Source organism: Stegodyphus dumicola, chromosome 1, assembly GCF_044657685.1.
Source record: "Stegodyphus dumicola isolate Sdum_Otavi_A_Nest chromosome 1, ASM4465768v1".
In the NCBI taxonomy this organism is placed as follows: domain Eukaryota; kingdom Metazoa; phylum Arthropoda; class Arachnida; order Araneae; family Eresidae; genus Stegodyphus; species Stegodyphus dumicola.
Window position 1 is genome coordinate 152,645,119 of NC_140768.1, and position 19,096 is coordinate 152,664,214.

Here is a 19,096-nt window from a genome sequence, read left to right on the forward strand (position 1 = left end):
TGCAGTACTCTTTCATTATGCACCTTGGCAGGATTATTGTAATAATATGTTAGAGTTTAATTATTCTTGTTTTGCAGATGGTGCTGTAGTTGATGACAATTAATCAGTCTATTCTTGTACTCATCCAGTAGGCGTTTAGTTTTCTATTCTCTCGTATAATGGAAAATAAAAGATTTTGTTGGTTGCTGCTTCAAGAGCTACGGAATTCCTGATTTTGCGATATTCTGAAAAGCCCATGAAAACTCTGGCTACCCTCACAGTATGATTAATTTAGAGCGTCTTTTCTGTAGGGTTAACTGATATTGTGACATGTTTATTTGAAAAGTGATATAGATGTCAGTGATTTGATGAAAAAGTCAGGTCCGTGACTGATTCTTTCGGGCTAAGAAAAGGGCCACTGTGAAAAAGTGTGTAGTGAGAAGAGAAAATAATCATAAAGGCACAAACATAATAGAAAACACACGTAGTTGTACAGGGTTTTTAAAAAAAATGTTTTTATTATTTAATTCTTGACTATTATTTTTTATTTTAGTTTTTATTCATTATTTATGTATATATATGTATTTTGGTGTATGGTAGCTTTCATTTAACAATAGCTACCCTTTTATATTTATATAGAATAACATGTATTAGGGAAAACTGCTGGTATTGTTTGTTTTAAGAATTTAAAAAGTAATTGGTTTTACAGAGAGTACTATGAAAAATGTTTTTTGTAGTATATCATGGGGGAATTATGTAATTTTTTAACCAAATCACTCGGTTCTAATTGGATTATTATATAAACTGTTGTGTAATGGAAAGGAACCAAATTAACATTTAATGTGTGCTGTATATCGGCAAGGTTGAGTATTTATATATTATTTAATGCTTTATTAATGTAGTAAGAATAGTAAGTAAGTAAGTAAGAACAGAAATGAAGTAGGTTAATGCATACCGGGATTATGATAGGCTTAAGATGAGTCAGATGGCTAGTACATTATGTTTAACAAGAGATTAGAAATAAAGTTTATTGCATTAATTAATTTTTCTAGTGTCAGTATTCATATGATTGGTAAGTTAATAATTTCTAGAAACAGAATTAAATTTAAAAGAGAAATAACCTTTTTACTTATTTACTATTTCTATACGAGTTTTAATTTTAGAAGTTTCTTTTTCAAATAGAGCATATGAATTTCTAGAATATGTTTTAAGCAAATATGAGTATCAGTGCAACCCCTATAGTAGATGTTGCCAAATTTCCGGAATGCAATAAGTTCTGGCAAGCGCAACATATTTTAATGAATTGGAATTTTAAGGTGGAAATTCTTAATGTTATAAATTTATGTAGTTATTTTTTTATGAATATTGTTTTATCTTAAATATACTGGGTGGTTATAATTAACCTTCCTCTATAAACGACATCCTACAGCACAAGCGGGTGAACAGAATGCAAAGAAATTTGGTACATGGTCTATACACGAGATGCACTCATGGAATTTTGAAAAACAAAATTTTAGTTCCAAAATGTCACCAGAGGGTGCCTTTTTGAGAAAAACAGGAAATTTAACACAATGTAATACCAAAATGGTATACAGAAACAATATTAACATTTATTGACTAGTTTCTGAACAGCTTGTCATTGAACTGCATTAAGTGAAGGTAAGGGAGATACAAAAACAGTTCAGTTTGCAGAAACAAGAACAGCTTAGGACGAAATTTCACAAGAGGAGCAGTTGTTAATCGTGCCCAGGATGATGTAGGGAAAGGTCCTCCGTGTGACCACCCTCGTTCACCTGCAAAATTTCAAGTCGAAAGCAGCGTGTTCAATAGCAAATCGTAACTGATCAGTTGTGAGGCTTTGCAGGTGAAGTGTTATGGAGTTCTTCAAGTCATTTAATGTCTTGCACGGAGATAGATTCGGTGAACGTAGTGGCCATGGATTAGGAAAGGAGCGACTAATAACACGTTTCTCTGTGAAGTATTGGAGCAATGCCTTCACTGATCCATGGTTTTGTGGAACGCACCATTCTGCATGAAAATGTTTAATGTAAGGATCCAGCTTTGCTGTAGTTACGGCACAACAATCGTCTGCAGCATGTCATGGTACTGACGGATCATGTGACAGGCTCACGTTCACCGATTTCCTCAAAGAAAAATGGTCCAAGGATGAATGTTGCCATGAATCCACCCCAGACAGTGACGTTTAGAGACTGTAGGAGAATTTCAGTGTGGATCCGCAGATGTTTCATAGCACAAATGCGGCAATTCTGTGTGTTGACTGTCCCGTTGAGGTAGAAATGAGCCTCATTGCTCCACAGAATATTCCAAGGCCATGGCAGATCAACAGTCAATCTGTAGAGAAAACTGACTGCAAATGAGAGACGTGGCTTGCCCCTATCAAGTAGCTCCTGGGTATGGCAGAAGTAGTACATTATGTTTCTGAATACTTTTCGAATGGTGCTGTAAGCTGTCTGTCAAGAAACTGCACGTGTGCTACTGCCCCCAAACCTCTGATCTCTGTGATTGTGCGTCAACAGCTGTCTTAATATCAACAAGTACCGGTGTGACATGTTTACAGCCTCTTCCAGGTTGAACTCCTTATTTCCCCATCTCTTCAGATCTCTTAATCATGGCCCGCATACTTTCAGTAGACATTGGTCCATGCCGTAGGTTCTTTCTACGACGACATTCACGAATTGCAACAGAAGCATTCCCCTTTTTTTCGGAAAACAGCAAAAGAACATCTATGTAAAGAAGAAAAGGTTTCATATACATAATGTAAACCAGTTTGCTATTACGCCACTGGAAAACATTCACCAAGGAGTTTGGCGACAGTACCTGACGGCGAGATTTTCCCATCTGCGATGTCTACAGGAAATTGGGAAACACGTTAAGAAGAAGCATTCTTTAACGAAACATTTCTTCTTTGAATTTTTGTGATAATTTAAACTCGTATTTTCGTACTTTTTTTTGCTCAAATTAATTTACTTGCGCCAAGAAATATTTTCTTGTCCTTTAAAGAAATTTAAAACGTTATTTGTTTTATGAACTCTTGATGAATGTGACCTTTAAACTGCAACGCCGGGTTCGAGCTTTGGTGACAGATATTTCGCGCATGTGCAGCTGTTTCCATCTGCAATCGGACAGAGCCACTCCTGTTGCGGAGAATTCCTTCCTAACAATACATATTCTTTGAAACAGCCTCACCAATAACGCACGTTCAATTAAAGAGACCATGATCAGTACAGCCGGAAACGTCGACTTCATCTTCTTCCCAAGTATGCAAATCTCGACATTTTTCTCCTACAACTAACAGCTTTTCCTGGTTTTGCATTTTATTATTCATAATTCTTGTTCTGAATATTGTTTCTGTATTTTCAATATTTCGTATTGGTTGTTTATCTTAAATTTCATGCTTTTCCAAAAAAGGTGCCCTCTGGTGGACATTTTAAAACTGAATTTTTTTTTTTAAATTCTGTGAGTGCATCTCACGTATAGCCCATATACAAATAATTTCGGTGCAATTAAGTTCATCTGTTTGCACTGTAGGATGCAGTTTATAGTGGAAGTTTAATTATATAACTACTCAGTATATTATTATATTAAGCAATTCTTAAATAAATTTCCTTTTCCTTTTTCTGCCTCTCTTCATAGGGAAAAAGGGCTTTGATATATTTGATATACGAGGGCCATCCAGGAAGTAGATTACGTTTCCGTCTGTGTCCGCTAGGGGCGGGGCTAGCGCGGCCATCTTGGGGTCAGAGCGTTGCGCAGCTCAGTCTGCATCTAGCCGTGCTAGTGAGAGGTTCGTGCAGTGCTCCGTTCAGATACTGTGACGGTTTGAAATGTCTGCGTTAATTGAAAATCCCGCGAGGTGCGCTCAGTAATAAGGTTTCTGACTGCAAAAAACTGTAAACCGATAGAAATCTATCGGCAGCTTCGTGAAGTGTATGGGGACAACATTATCACTGAAGGTGGAGTGCGTCAGTGGGTCATAAGATTTCAAAATGGCCGAACCAATGTTCACGACGAAGATCGAAGTGGGAGACCCAGCATAGTGACCGCCGAAATTCTCGAAAAAGTCGATGCTAAAGTCCGTGAAAATCGAAATTTCACAATAATGGAACTTTCTTTGAGTTTTCCACAAATTTCGCGAAGTTTGTTGCACGAAATCATCAGCGAAAAGCTTGGTTACCACAAGTTTTGTGCAAGATGGATTCCAAAAATCTTGACAGAGGACCACAAAAATCAGCGAATGGCTGCAGCGTTGAACTTTTTGGACGCTTACCATAAGGATGGTGACTCTTTACTCGATCGCATCGTTACTGGTGACGAAACATGGGTGAAACATGTGAACTGTGAAACGAAATTGCAATCAATGCAGTGGGGGCACACAAGTTCTCCCCAAAAACCCAAGAAATGCATGCAAACAATGTCGGCAAGGAAGATGATGGCGACTGTTTTTTGGGACAGAAAAGGTGTAATTTTGGTGGACTTCCTGGAAAGAGGCACTACAATAAACTCTCAAAGGTATTGCCAAACTCTCCAAAAACTCAGAAGAGCAATTCAAAACAAGCTCAGAGGAATGTTGAGCTCTAAGATCTTGTTGATTCACGACAACGCCCGGCCCCACACGGCAAATGTCACTCGTAAAGTTCTTGAATCTTTTAAGTGGGAGTTGTTTCCTCATCCGCCGTACAGTCCCGACCTGGCACCGAGCGACTTCCACCTATTCCCAGCAATGAAGAAGTGGCTGGCTATGCAGCGTTTTGATGACGACGCACAGCTGCAAGAAGAGGTAACGAAGTGGTTGAAGGCGCAGGCGGCCGAATTTTTCGACGAAGGAATTTCCAAGCTCGTACATCGCTACGATAAATGCCTTAATTTGTATGGTGACTATGTAGAAAAGTAGTATTTGAGTGTGGCTTTCATCTGTATATAATAAAATTTGTTTCCTATACTTTGTTTATTTTTTTATTCCAAAACGTAATCTACTTTCTGGATAGCCCTCGTAACTTAAAAGCACATTCATATCTCACCTATTTTAGTAATTTCAGAATTTTTTCATTTGGAGAAAAAAAACTCGTTAATTAGTAGTTTTAGTAAGAAATTTTAATATTATTTAAAGATGAGACTGTATGACATTGCAATTATCAACAATTATTGATTAATAGAGGTTGATAATTTTTGGTATTTTAATAAATTTAAGATTTCTTAAAATTAGTCATTGTTTATTATTATATGTGCTAAATTTCTGACGAAGGATTGGAGAGTGCTATTATAATTAGTATGAATTCAAATATACAATTAAAAAATTCAAATATACGACTAAAGGAAGATTTCTTTGCGGTTTTAAACCTGTAATTTAAATCCGAGAAATTTCTGTTCATTTATATTTTAGTATTTTGCCGAACTGTGTACAGAAATACCTCACCCTTATGAACTTTTTTTTTTTTATTTCTAAAATTTGCTACATTTGTAAAATAAGGTATTAGTTTGATTTATGTGTCTGAGATGGTGTTACTGTGACAGTGCATGGGAAAATTCAGAGAGTTTTTAGTTAAAAAGTTTTTTTTTAATCTTCAAAAGATGACTTTAGAGGTTTTCTAAAGCAGGAGTTTATAAAGTGAGGTATGACTGTACATATTTGAAATCTTGTTCTATATTTAGATTGTACTTGTGTAGCAGCATATGAGTAATAAAATATTAAGTGAGTTCCAGGAGAAAAGTCTAAAATCAAATTGTAAGTACAGTCTGCTTATATTTTTCTATAAAGTTACCCAATGAATACTTTCTCATTCAGAATGTTGATTGATATATGTATTCCAGGTTTGCTAGTTTCTGGTTAGAATGAAAAGATAACAACTTTACAGTACATTAAAATATTTCCAAGCAATAGAAAATGGGATGGAATGAGGAAAATAAGGATAGATAACTTTATTTTGTATCCAACAAAAGTAATATCACAATTTTCTAAAAATGATTTTGTGCAGTTTTCTAGTTTATGGACTACATCTTTTCTTTCATGCTATTGAGATTGCAGTTACTATGTGATCTTTATTATTACTAGTTTGACCTGTGGCTTTAAATTTTAAATATCTTTATTTAATATTTTATTTATTTATTGATATTCAAGTTGAGAGCTGGATAGCGCTACTCATTTGTATTGTAGAGCTCAGGTTTTGACTGTCGAAGGACACATGATTTACATCAAGTTGCTCCTTTGATCACCTGAATAGGTGATAAAGAATATCATATAATTTAAAGGTTGAGGATTATAATTGCATTGTGGAAATTTAAAATTGTAAATAATAAAATATTCAGGTATTATAAAAACGAACTATAGCTGAATGAAAAGCAAGCTAAACATTTACAGTTTATCTCAGTTTTTTCCCTCTGGTTAGAAATGGCAGGCTGCAATAGTGTTTTAGTCTCTCCTTGTGTAATGTAAAATGAGCAAGTTTTTCTGTTAAAACTGTATACAAAATAAATCTTGCTAAAGAAGATTGCCTTTAATAATGTTTTGTCATAATGAATAATCATCCAATTAAAAATAGCATATTGAAATAGATTTTTGAAAAAAATATTTATCAACAATACTTCTGTTAGAAATTTAATTATTTTCAAGTACTTTGAAACCTGATTAGGACATTTTATAATAAACAGTTGCTGCTTTATTTAAAGCATATTTTAATGCTAAAGTGTGTGAAGTATGAAGCAATAAAAGTTTTAAAAATTGATACATTTAAAAATAATTTATTGATTATCATCTGTTCTGTCATATATTTTCAGATATGGTTATTAGTAAACATAAGAAATACCAACATGTTCACCATAGTATCATCAGTGGATGCAGTCATTTGGAAAAGAAGTTTGAAATTGTCGTACTTCTTACTTGCTTTTAAAACATTTTGCAATAGTGAGTATCTTATTGCATTGTTTTTTATATTACATATGGTTTAAAATGTATTTTGTGTGTGCGGAAATATGGTACTGCATTTTTTTGTAGAAATTTATTTCATATTGCCTGAAACCATATGTAATTTTAATTCAAAAGAATAAATAGTAAGATTAGTTTGCAGCAATAACTAATCATTTATTTATTTGCAATTAAATTTCATTAACTTTTAATTTGCTTTTTACGAATAGAGAATGTTTGTTAAATTAAAATTTATATTTTTAATTCATTGCTTTGCATTGCCTGATTGAAATAAAAATTGAAAATAGATTTGTGTATGGCAGTATTTACCTGTTTGTATTTGTCTTTAATAAATTAACCTTATAAAATGTTTGGAATTATTGTTTTATTCACCTTTTTTTTTTTAAGAATACTGTCAAATAATTGGCTTATTTATTTTTTTTGATGAAAATTTTGCTTATTAATTCTTAAACACAGACGATAAGTATTGATGATTTTTATGGCCTTTTAATTTAGGAACTTGTAATGAATAGCCTTTTAATTGTAACACATGATTTTGTCTGTGTTTTGGTTTTCATTTAAATGAGCTGCTTATCGTAAAATATTTTAATTTTTGAGAAGCAGATAAGAACTTTAAATGAATAAATTAATATGATTTTGGAAAACCATTTTCTATGAGTAAAACTTTGTTAGGAAACCAATTTCTGTGAGTAAATCTTTGATGTGTTAGGATCCATGTTCTTTCAAAAGATTATGTGAGAATTAATAAAGGTAAAAAAAAAAAGTAGTTCCTTTTTAATTGCATTATATTCAGAATATTGAATAAAAATCAATTTGTGTCATTTCAAGATCTGGTAATAATGCATTTTTTTGGGGGGGGAGAGACTTTGTCTTTATCCTTTTTGAGAACTGGCTATGTGGAATTTCTTTTTATAAATTTTTTTTTGGTAAGATAACCAGTTTCATTTTTTTTTTTCATTCAGGTGTCTAGGTTTTACTTATCATGCAACTTTGTTTTTAGTGTGTTATGTGCATTTATAAAGCAGCTGCTGTGTAAAACAAAATACTGTATATTCTCTGCTCATTTCTAGGAATTTAAGTGCCACATGTTAAGAAGAAACTTCAACTATTTAAAAGAACTGAACCTGTGTTTTTGCGTGACAGTTTTCAAAAGAGAAACCTCAAGAATTTGAAGAGAGATGGGGGAAAAACATTCCAGTTACTGACATTGTAAAATTCAATTATTTCTCAAAATTAACTTGTGCTTCATCCAAACTAAGATGAAAAATCTGTTTTAAATGACTTGAATGAAATGCCTTTTGATGAACACCATATTAAATTGCTGTAAAAAGTTAATGAATTTCACAATAAAGTTATCAGTTTTTTTTATTATTAGAGAATACACCATTATTATCTTCGATTGTATTTTGTGTGTGTTAATGACACAAGTGGTGGAAAAAATTTCACAATTAGAGACTGTATTGTTTGTTTGCAGATGATTTTGCTGCTTCTGATGATAATTTCAAAAATTAGGGGAGGATATTCTTAATGTCCTTATTAACCCTCTGAGGTTAATAAGGACATTAAGCTCTCTTATTAACCTCTGGTTTTGCTAAGAAAGCACAAATTTCCCAAAACTAGTATGAGAACAAATTATTTTTTTGATTTTAATGTAAAATCTCTCCTGGTATTTCATACTTGGATTTGTTTTCTTTTGATATATTGCCTTAATTTTGTTGACATATTTTAATATACACGTATATATACGTTCTTACAGATATCACAATAAATATTCTAAGCCGTATATATACGGCCTTGCCGCTTAGAGGGTTAAATTTGAATGTGAAAACATAAAATTATTCTTTGAAGATCCTGATGAATAGTTTTTGGTAAGTTCATTCACACATCCAAGTGATTTAAATTAAGCACTGTCAACTATTCAGTCAGGATTGGTGAAAGGGAAAAAGTTGAGCTTCCAATGACTTTTTGTCCTTCAGAGATGAAAATATGGAAGATTTCAGATATATCCCATACTAGTATTGGGTTTGCTGCCAAATCATAAAAGCAGACACTTGGGATTTAGTACGAACTACATGTATAAATCAATTGAAGGATTTTGAATCGTAACCTAAAGAGTTATTGACATTTTTAATGAATAATGTTTATTTATTTATAAATTTTGTATTGGTACAATCATAGATATTTTTAGCTAAAAGAAATGGGATATTTGTAATTAATAAATATAAATACTTGTGAATATAAAAGAAATGCCTCTTTTAACACGTTTCATCTTTTGTTTTATTAAATAGATTGACATTTTAGCAGTGTACGAGTTCTTGACATTTTAGCAGTGTACGAGTTCATGCGAGTATACTTGTAATTGGCATACAAAATAATATTGTGCTCTTTGTGTGAGCTAAAGATAACTAACAACTAGATGCACTTTCACACAACTCCTGCACATTCTATATGTTATTTTCAATCAGCCTTAATGAGTCACTGAAGTAGAATTTGAGCAGTCTGTATGTAACATTTCTTAAAATAATTTAAACCAAAAATGGGTGGCGTTCGGGAAAGGGTATTGAGTTTTAAATATTTAATTACTAGTGGAAGCACCTGGTGCCAGTTACGTTAGAATGAGAGTAATATATCTAACAACACAGAGAACGATACTGCTGAAATCCTTCTGTAATAACGATGCCAAAAATACTACTCATAGTCATGCATTTTCCCGTCTGATGCAATATGGAACCAACATAAATTTTGATACAAAAATAAACTAATTCTCTCTCATATCAGCGGCAATGGCATGCAATTTTGAATGATTTTCATCTTTCTAATTTTAGTGGTCGTAAAAACTCAAGTTCGATCCAGTATTTCACCTAGATTCAATTTTAGTCGATTAAATATGGCAAAAACTTAATTGTAATTGATCAGAAATCAATAATGCGAACAAATAACACACAAACAGACCTTCTTTTATATATATATATATATATATATAGAGAGAGAGAGATTAAATAAAACTTAAAAATTTTTTATTAACAAATCTACAATTTGAAAGCAAGCAATAGTGACATTTTTTGTCTCCAATGCACAAGACAGCTGCCACTTGGAAAAAAGAGTATGAAAATTAATGTTTCCAGTTGCCACTTGGAAAAATGAGTATGAAAATTAGTGTTTCCAGAGTTTTTAATACCTCGGCTGATTAAAGTCGTACGAAGATGGGAACAGTCGAAATGACTTTCTGTGAATTTTTGGAATTGTGAATAATGTATTTAATATTTGTCAGTGCTATTTTTATTTCATATTTTCTAAAACTTAGAAATTTTTGTTAACAAACTGTATGATTTGAAAGCAGTAGCGGCACCTTTCGAAATAAAGCAGATTTGTATCTCCAGCGTGCAAGACTGTTGCTACTTGGAAAAATGAGGGCGAAAAATAGTGTTTTCATAGTTTTTAATTTATATCTCTGATATCTAGCTATTTTTTTGGAAAAAAGTAGACGTCAACCTTTCCCAGGACCCAGAAAAGAATTGTAGAAAGTTTGGTGATGATAGCTATAGTAGGGACTGTGTTAATTGTGAGCAAACACACAAACAGTCGTTCTTTTTTATATATATAGATTATGTGTATGGTTTGACAAATGATCTGTTTCAGTATGCCAGATATATTTGTCCCTTACTGAATGCCGTGCACTTCCTTGGGTAATACTTGTACTTGGTAATTTAGGTAATGCGATCAAAAATGATAACCTCATAGCTGATTAATAAACCCAGTTTACCAACTACAAGCATTCTCATATATAGCAAATATATATATTGTCATACCTGCCAACTTTTATGAATTTTTCGTAATTTTTACGAAAATGCGTTTGTCTTTATGATTTTACGATCGTAATCCATTTTTTACGAATTTTTTTATTTTTCAAGTGTTTTTAGTGATTTTTGTCGAAATTTTAGAATTTTTTGCCAATTCAGCGATTTTTGCCAATTGCATCGTGTTTTACCGCCAACTACCGACTACTTCGAATCCAGTAACCTGTGGTTTCTCCCAACTCGCCGCTTAACCAGCCAATCCAATGCGCTGAACTTGTTTCTCCCACTCTTTTCTTTGTGGGCGCCAGATTATTTTTTTCGCGTTCGCTTCAGCAGCAAGGGAATTACTCAGCGAGCGTGGATTGTTGATTTTTTTTTTTTTTTTGTTTGCACGTGCTACGAATTTTCTTAATACGTCGTTACGAAATGAGTTAAAAAAAACCCGTATTCTCAATATTTTCGGCCTGCCTACAAAGCCGAATTTCCAACAATTAAAGAATCCTTCAAAGGAAATAACTATGCATTTTGCAACGTGTGCGACTTCATAATAAGTCATGGTGGAAGAAGCGACATAGTGAAGCATGTTAAGTCTTGCTTTGGCTTCTATGACGTCAAAGAAAAGTTAAAGTTATAAATGTTCAAGCTTTTGCTATCTGTGATGGCAACTACAAAACTTTAAATCTAAGAAATTCTTTTTCTTTAATCAGTGCCAATACCTTGACTTAACTTCCTCATAATCTGTGGGCAATTTCTGTCAAGCCAAATTGATTATGGACACTTGTATGAGACAGACAACCAAAGTCACCGTTGATAAAGAACCGTAGCTACAGCAGGAAGTCATTACAAAATGGTAGAACCTGATGCAGAACTTCTAGTTTTGCAGTCAAAATCAGCATCAGGAAAGGTATTGAAACACACTAAATTGCTTTTAGAATAGCACTTGTTAAACATTATTTTCATTGTTAAGTTAGTTGGCAAATTTTCATTTGTGATATTGGAATTCAATTGTTAAGTTAGTTGGCAAATTATCATTTGTGATATTGGAATTCAGAGTATTAAATTGGCTTTCATCCGCATGTGACAGTTGGTCTTTCACTTCTTATTCATATCTGTTTTTCATGTGATTTCTGTGTTTTAAAAACGTTTAGAATATTAAAATAAGAGGTAGAATATCTGTTCTCTTATCTTCTGCTGTCTTAACAGAGATAAAAATTTACTGTAGGTTGTATAATGGAATTATATGGTTTTGGAAACTTCGAATTTGTTTTGTCTGAAGCTTTATTGTTGCTATCTGTATAAGTGTGATCCTGCCCTACCTTTTAGGGAGAGGGTGTGTGGAAGAAAACTTTTTAAAAGAAAATCTGAACATAGCAGAAGTGAAGGGATGTAGGGCCTTTTTCTGTTCTGAAAGTTTTGAGAGCTACTTGGAGCTTTTTGAATGAAATGTTTCATTCTTTTTCAGATGTTAAAATAAAGGAATTTGTCATTAAATGGGTATATATTTATGTATCATTTTGAGCATGACCATTGAAAATGTATTAAATCTGATGATAATCTCCTGAAATGTGCTAATAGCTGCTTCATTCATGCACTGAACAGTTTTGATTTGCTGGCTAAACCAAAATTTCCTTTGAAATCTTTATGGTTTTTGCATCTGCATCTTATTAATAACTTGATCTGTATTTTTGTTTATAAAAGTATCATTTCATTTTGTTTTGCTGCACAATAGTTTGTATTTCATGTGAGCTTTGTTGTGTGATAAGAGTGAAATAGGTAAGAATTTGTCTGTTAAGGCCCATCCACACGACTACACTCAGAACATATCTTACAAAAGGGCATTTACGTTACCAGCAAAACAGTGTCCAAACGAGCATGTTTGTGAAGATTGCGTTTAACCAATAGAATTATTTGGCGCAAAAAATCACGTGATGCTGTAATATAGCGTTGTTGAACGGAAGTACATCATGTTACTTCGCTGTGTTTCTGTATGTTTGTGGCAAGACATCGGAATCAGATGATCTTTTGATAGCTGAAACTAGTTCAATCATTAAGCAGAAGCAAAAACGCAAAAGGGTCTGAAAGATTTATTTAGAGCGACTTATTCAAAGAGTTTTTTTTTTCTTTACTGCCTCGATTGTGAAGTGAATATCCTGAATTATTTTTTAATTACTTCAAGATGAGTATCGACCAGTTTGACAGACTTGCAAATTCTATATTGTATGAAAATTAAGTTTTATATCATCGGTTTGGAATATAGTATATAAATTACTTGAAACACCATCCATCATGTTTTTTAATCAATCAAAGCAAACAAAGGGAGGGGGAGATTAAAAAACAATAAAATCATGTTTTTTAATCTCCCCCTCCCTTTGTTTGCTTGTTTATGTGTGGTATGGGAGTACGTGTAAAGGAATCTAGTAAAGTGTTCTCTAATTTGATTATTTTCTGTATCACACAAATGAATTGGAAGAATAAGTTCATCTAATAAATTTTCTAAAGGTGTGCTGTTTTTAAATATTTTTAGCAGAATGTGACGTTAGCTCAAATGCTCTCAAAACGTGTATATGCCTGTAAATGACCCCATCAAAAAGAGCCCATTTAAGTGTAATATAAATTCTGAAAGCTTTCAGACATTTTTCTTTTTATTTATTTCTGAGTTTAGAATAAAGATCAAAATTTGGGCAGTTTATGTAAAATTATGTGCAGGATAAAATATGCAATAAGGTAAAAATAAATTTACTTAAGAGATGCAGATACAGTCAAAAGTCTTTAATCGGGACTTCGGCGATTCCCGATTATCGTTTTTCTGGATAATCAATAATAGTTATAATAGTGGTTTTCATCACATTTGGCAACATTAATCAATAATAGTTATAAATTTAAATCTGGTAAGATGGTATGTAGAAATTATAAAATTAAAAATATGAAACCGTAATTTATGAAATAAAGAGCAATTATGATCTAAAGGGTATCAAAATTTACAAAAAAAATCTTAATATTTATTTGTTTACTTTATTAAACATTTCTTTCATTGTTGTTGTTCATTTTTGTTGTTTGACTTCTGAATTAGTATTTCTTTCAACTCACGCATGCGTGAAGCATACATAACGCATAGTCGAAATTAGAAAATTGCAACCAGAAAACTATTTTATGTGTATTTGTGATATTTATAATGATGAGGAATTTGATTTAAATCATATCAAAGATGGAGTACATCGAGATGAAATACTGCATTCAGTAAGGAATTATAAGCCGAATAAAATAAAAACATCTGCCCTGAAGATAAGGATAATGCTGACAGATCAACTTCCAGTTCATTGCCTGCCGCTACTCCCCCCCCCCTGCAGAGCAGCGTGAAATTGATAAACAGATTTCGGAATGGTTAGAGAAACAAAGGACATGCTTTTATCCATTTTTTGCAGCAATTCCACTTTTTGTTTGATGGACATTGAAACATGCTTTCGCTTTGTGGATCCTTTGGCAGCTCCAGAATTGGAAATTCTTTTTGACATAATGTAAAGTTCAAACTTACTTTTATAAAATTGCTCGAACCGTCTGCAAAAAAATAATAAGCCGGATCCAGTTAGAAAATTAAGGAAAAACGCAATCTGCAACATTAACTGAAATAGATAATTAGCTAATTTTAGCTTAGCTTATACCGTCCATTATACATTAAACGCGCATGCGTCAATGCATTATGTGTTGACGCATGCACAGAAAGTTTGTAGCTTTGAGGTCCGGATTATAGATCATTCCGGATTATGGACATCCGGATTAAAGACTTTTGACTGTATTTGCAGTGCACATTTTTAAGCTAAATTAAAAACAATAATAATAGATAAAATAAAAAATGGAAACAATAATAATAGGTAAAATAAGAATATAATGATTCATGATTAAATATTAGAAACACATTTCAAAATGCAAAAAACTGATTTGCAGTGGTAACAGGTGAGGTTCGAACTTGCAACTTTTCCCTTTGCAATCCACTACGCTGACCGCTCAGCAATCTATGATAGCAGTGTTTATGAAAAATAATGTACGAGGTAGAAGTCACTGCAAAGGTAATTTGAGTAATATTCAATAAATGATTGCCGTATGACCCAAGTTGTAACTGTCCTTGATAATTTCGTTAATTGTATTTTATTGAATATTCTTTCACAGTCAACTGCTTTATTTTAGAAGTTGTTATATCGTTGAAGTTAGTTTTTAGTTTTTGGTGTATTTAATATTGGGATATTTATAGAGCTTTTTGTTTGACATGAAATAGCGAATATTTATAATAATTAAGGAGATTATTGCAAGGCAGAAGCTGTAATTTATTTAAGTTCCTGTTACTTACTGTGTTATAAACGGGTGAAGCATATGAATATACTGCTCGAATCATTGCCTTTATAAATATACAGTTTCTTCCCTTTAATAAGAATTAGAAATTTATACCAATATATATGGTTTGAGAAATCTGAGGATGCTGTAAACAATGATTATTTTATTGCTGTATACAGTTACGATCCCTTTTAGCAAAAACTCATCTCTGTGTGGTTCTGACGCCATATTGAAACGGGTAAGCGAGAAGATTTTCGGATTATGACACGTAATAAGAACTCGGTCGGCTATTAGCTGTTCATTTGTCTCTGGGAAGAAAAAGCGGAACGGGAGCGAACTCTGTTTTACATCTTCTGTGTAATGCGAATTTATGCCGGGGGAAAAACGTGTCAACTGTGCCGTGAGCGTACTCGTGTGGACGGGGCATTTTCTTCTAATTTGTTACTGCTAATAAGGAGTGGCTTTGATTGAAGCAGATGTTTAAATACAGTCATTCTTGCTCAAGCTGCATAAATCTAGCATGTAGTGTGGCATAATTTTTATTTCAGTGTTGTGCTGAGAATGGAGACCCCAAAAGTTCATTTTCATCATACTGTGCACTTTTATCTTTAAAAAAGAATGTTAGACTACCCTTAAAATTTGTGCTATATGTGGACAAAGTGATGTTTCTTGTGGCGCATTTTAGAGATAATTTGATAAAAGTTTAAATGCGATAATTTCAGCCTCCAAGATGATGCCTGCTGTGGATGATCGTCTACTGTGAGCGAGGATCAATTTAAAGAAGTTGTTGAAAATCCACGTCAGGCACCGCAGGAACTATCAGATAGACTAAATATGTGGCGCATTTTAGAGATAATTTAATAAAAGTTGAAATGCGATAATTTCAGCCTCAAAGATGATGCCTGCTGTAGATGATCCTCTACTGTGAGCGAAGATCGATTTAAAGAAGTTGTCGTTGAAAATCCACATCAGGCAGTGCAGGAACTATCAGATAGACTAAATATTCCAAAATATACAGTACATAATCATTTTAAAAGGTTAGGTATGTCAGCTGCCTTGATGTAAGGTATCCCATACTTTAACAGAGCAAAATATGCTTTTTGAGTTTCAGCATGTGATTCTTTACTGAAGAAAAATACAAGTTCCTTTGAAACTTTAGAGAAGAAAAGTGAATACAACGATAATAATACAAAAAAAAATCGTGTAACCCAAAAGAACCTCCTCTTAGTAACATTGAGAGGGAGCTGTGTTCGGAAAAAGTAATAATTTGTATGCAGTGGTGCTACAAAGGAGTGGTGCACTATGAATAGTTGCCACTGAAGTGGGAAAAAAATTTTGAAAAAGTGCCGTACTCAAATTTTGGTTTTAAAAGGAGAAATCGAAGTAAAACGTCCAGAATTAATTGTCATGAATTGCTGTCTTCCATCGTGGGCCCATATTTTCAGTGAATGCCGAACAGTTTTATTGAGTATGTCAACCCGTATGTTCATTAGACCTTGCTCTGATTTACATTTTTTCAGGTTACTTCAGAATTCTGTGAATGCCGTGGAGTTCAGTTCATTGGAAACTGTCAAAATTTCAGAATTCTCTGAAGGGCATGGAGTTCATTTTCTTGGAAACTGTAACAGCACTTCAAATATTTCTTTATAAATAAACCTGATGATTTTTAAAAAAGAAATTTTCAAGTTGTCAGGGAGATAGCTAAAAGTCATAGAATAAAATGGTGTTTATATCATTCAGTGAAATTTTCTTATATTTTTTTACTGCTTTATTTGTGTTCAATTAAAAAAAAAAAAAAAAAAAAAAAAAAAAAACTCAGAACTTTGTTGTGGACCCATTAAATGATCCATTTTATTGACTACCTTAAGTTTGGAATGTTTAAAATTCTTTTCGAATTTGACCATTTTCTACCCACCAACAAAAATTTGAAGTTTACCTTTCAGCTAATGTTTACATGATTGAAAAAACGCAGGCATCTCTTCACCTTTTTACATTGATATATTTATATGTTAAGACCTAAAACTATTGCAGAACATAATTTTGTGAGTTGCAACTGAATACAAATAAATAAAAAGAAATAAAAGAAAAAAATAAATAAATTTCTTATAAAAGAAAAAAAAGTATTGTTTCTGTTTAATTCATTGTTACTTATTTATGGATGTTAACCATGTTGTTGTGTTTCTAAGCTGCATTTGGTATTTTTGCCTAGGAATTTGGAAAAAATAATGTTTAAATTTGACTTTTTTTTTTTTGGTAAGTGTGGAAGACAACTGTGATGGATAATGCTAATTCTTATGCAGGGTTTCTTAGGTTGTAAGTTGCTTCATTACTTAGAATGTAAATATCGATTATAAACTACGCAAATTTTCGTTTTTGATTACAAAACAGGAAATGTTACAAGATTATTAGCTGAATGCTTATTGATTATACATACATCTGAAGAATAAAAGCAATTGAATATTTACTATACGTTCCATTTGTACCAACATGACTAACAGGCTTTTGTAGGATTTATGCCCCTTTAGTCGCCAGCATTTCCTCCCGTGCCAACGGTATGCCATTGAGCATATGCACAGTAAGCAAAATTCATTAATAATGATGAACTCAATGTGCGATTTTCAACACCTGCATAAATTTCTGAACATTTCGCAGTTTTCAATCATCGGAATAATATTTTTAATGGATGTATATGTGGTAAAAGTATTGTGATTATTCAAAATAATATCCTTAATTAGATTTGTTTAGAAAGCCATTGCCTGTGTTACTTGCATATAAAGCATTTGTTGGATGATTAAGAGTTTTATTGTTTTGAAATAATAAAAAAAAACCAGTAAGTTTCCAAACATTTAAATGCAAAACTTATTAATGCTTTACAGAATATTTTCAAGTCAAATAAACAGTTTCAATGCAGATAAACTGATTTTTCAGATACGAATTTCTTCACAACTTGCTGTAACCTTAATTGGTAACTTCTGTGCCGAGGACTGTGATCCAGGTTAAGAAATATAATTGGAAGTATTTTATACTTCGGATGGCCAGTAAGATATATAATTCTTTAAAAGCCTGTGATGTACAAGGTTATGCATTTGATTTGAGGGGAACTTGAAAATTTTTATCGTTTAATCAAGTACTATTTGTTTATTAAAAGTACAGATGTATATTTGTATTTTCAACTGATCTTGTACAGCTTTAAAAGTGTTCAGATTTCTCATAAAGCAGTTAAAAGTCCATGTTGCGATGTGGAGTCTGAAGAAGAAAGTTAAGTCTGTTCAATCAAAAGTAGTTTCAAAATTGCTGTAATCAATTAAAATATATAAAATACTGAGTATGATGCTATCTCTGTTTATACACTGCATGACCAAATGGTCAGTAATAGAACAAATCTAAACAAAGTACGATGTTGATACAAGATTTCATCTTTTTTTTTTTTAGGTAAAAAGAAGAGTAGATTGGGGGGGGGGGGAGACATAACATACATACTCGCGTAATTTCCGATATTTAGTATGACTGTGTGCCATCTGCTTTGTAATCAAATAATTCCTTGTGAAATCTTGTTTTAGAATTAAAAAAAAAACCTATTTTCACATCTTGTGTATTTTCCGAGGTTTGAAGGGCTAAGGAATTCTGTAACGTTCGAAAAGGTGGTGTGGTGTGGTGTATTTAATTATGGCAAAGTACACTAGGGCTATCTGCCTAAGAGGAGGGATGCTTTCGTGGAGGACTTTCTAAGGGAAACTGGCTCGTATACACGTTACACATGGGGAAAACCACGAAAAACACCCATGCAGCCAGCCCGTTCGCGGGATTCGAACCTCGGACCGAACTACCAGTGTTCAGCGACTTTACCGCTCGGCCGCTGGTGGGCCCCGTTCGAAAAGGATGACAATCTGAAGTAAATCTGGAAAGGTAAAACCAACTAGAGTCATAGCTTTTTTTGAGTGATTAAAATAGCACAAAGTCTGTAGTTTGTATTCTGAAAGGTGATGCCTAGGCTATTGACAAATGCTGCCTACTTTGTATTAGTTTTTTTTTCTCACTTTTTGTCAAATGTCCT

The 19,096-nt window shown here is 32.8% G+C and overlaps 1 protein-coding gene across 1 annotated transcript in view; it reads left to right on the forward strand.

Moving 5' to 3' along the window:
- Positions 1-8,290, forward strand: part of LOC118195329 (RNA-binding protein lark-like) — a 32,655-nt gene extending 24,365 nt beyond the window's left edge. Inside the window, exons 7-8 of the mRNA XM_035366628.2 lie at positions 6,772-6,898; positions 7,990-8,290. Of these exons, the coding sequence (XP_035222519.1) occupies positions 6,772-6,784 (13 nt within the window). The 3' untranslated portion in view covers positions 6,785-6,898; positions 7,990-8,290. The remainder of the gene's footprint in view (positions 1-6,771; positions 6,899-7,989) is intronic.
- Positions 8,291-19,096: the final 10,806 nt, after the last annotated feature.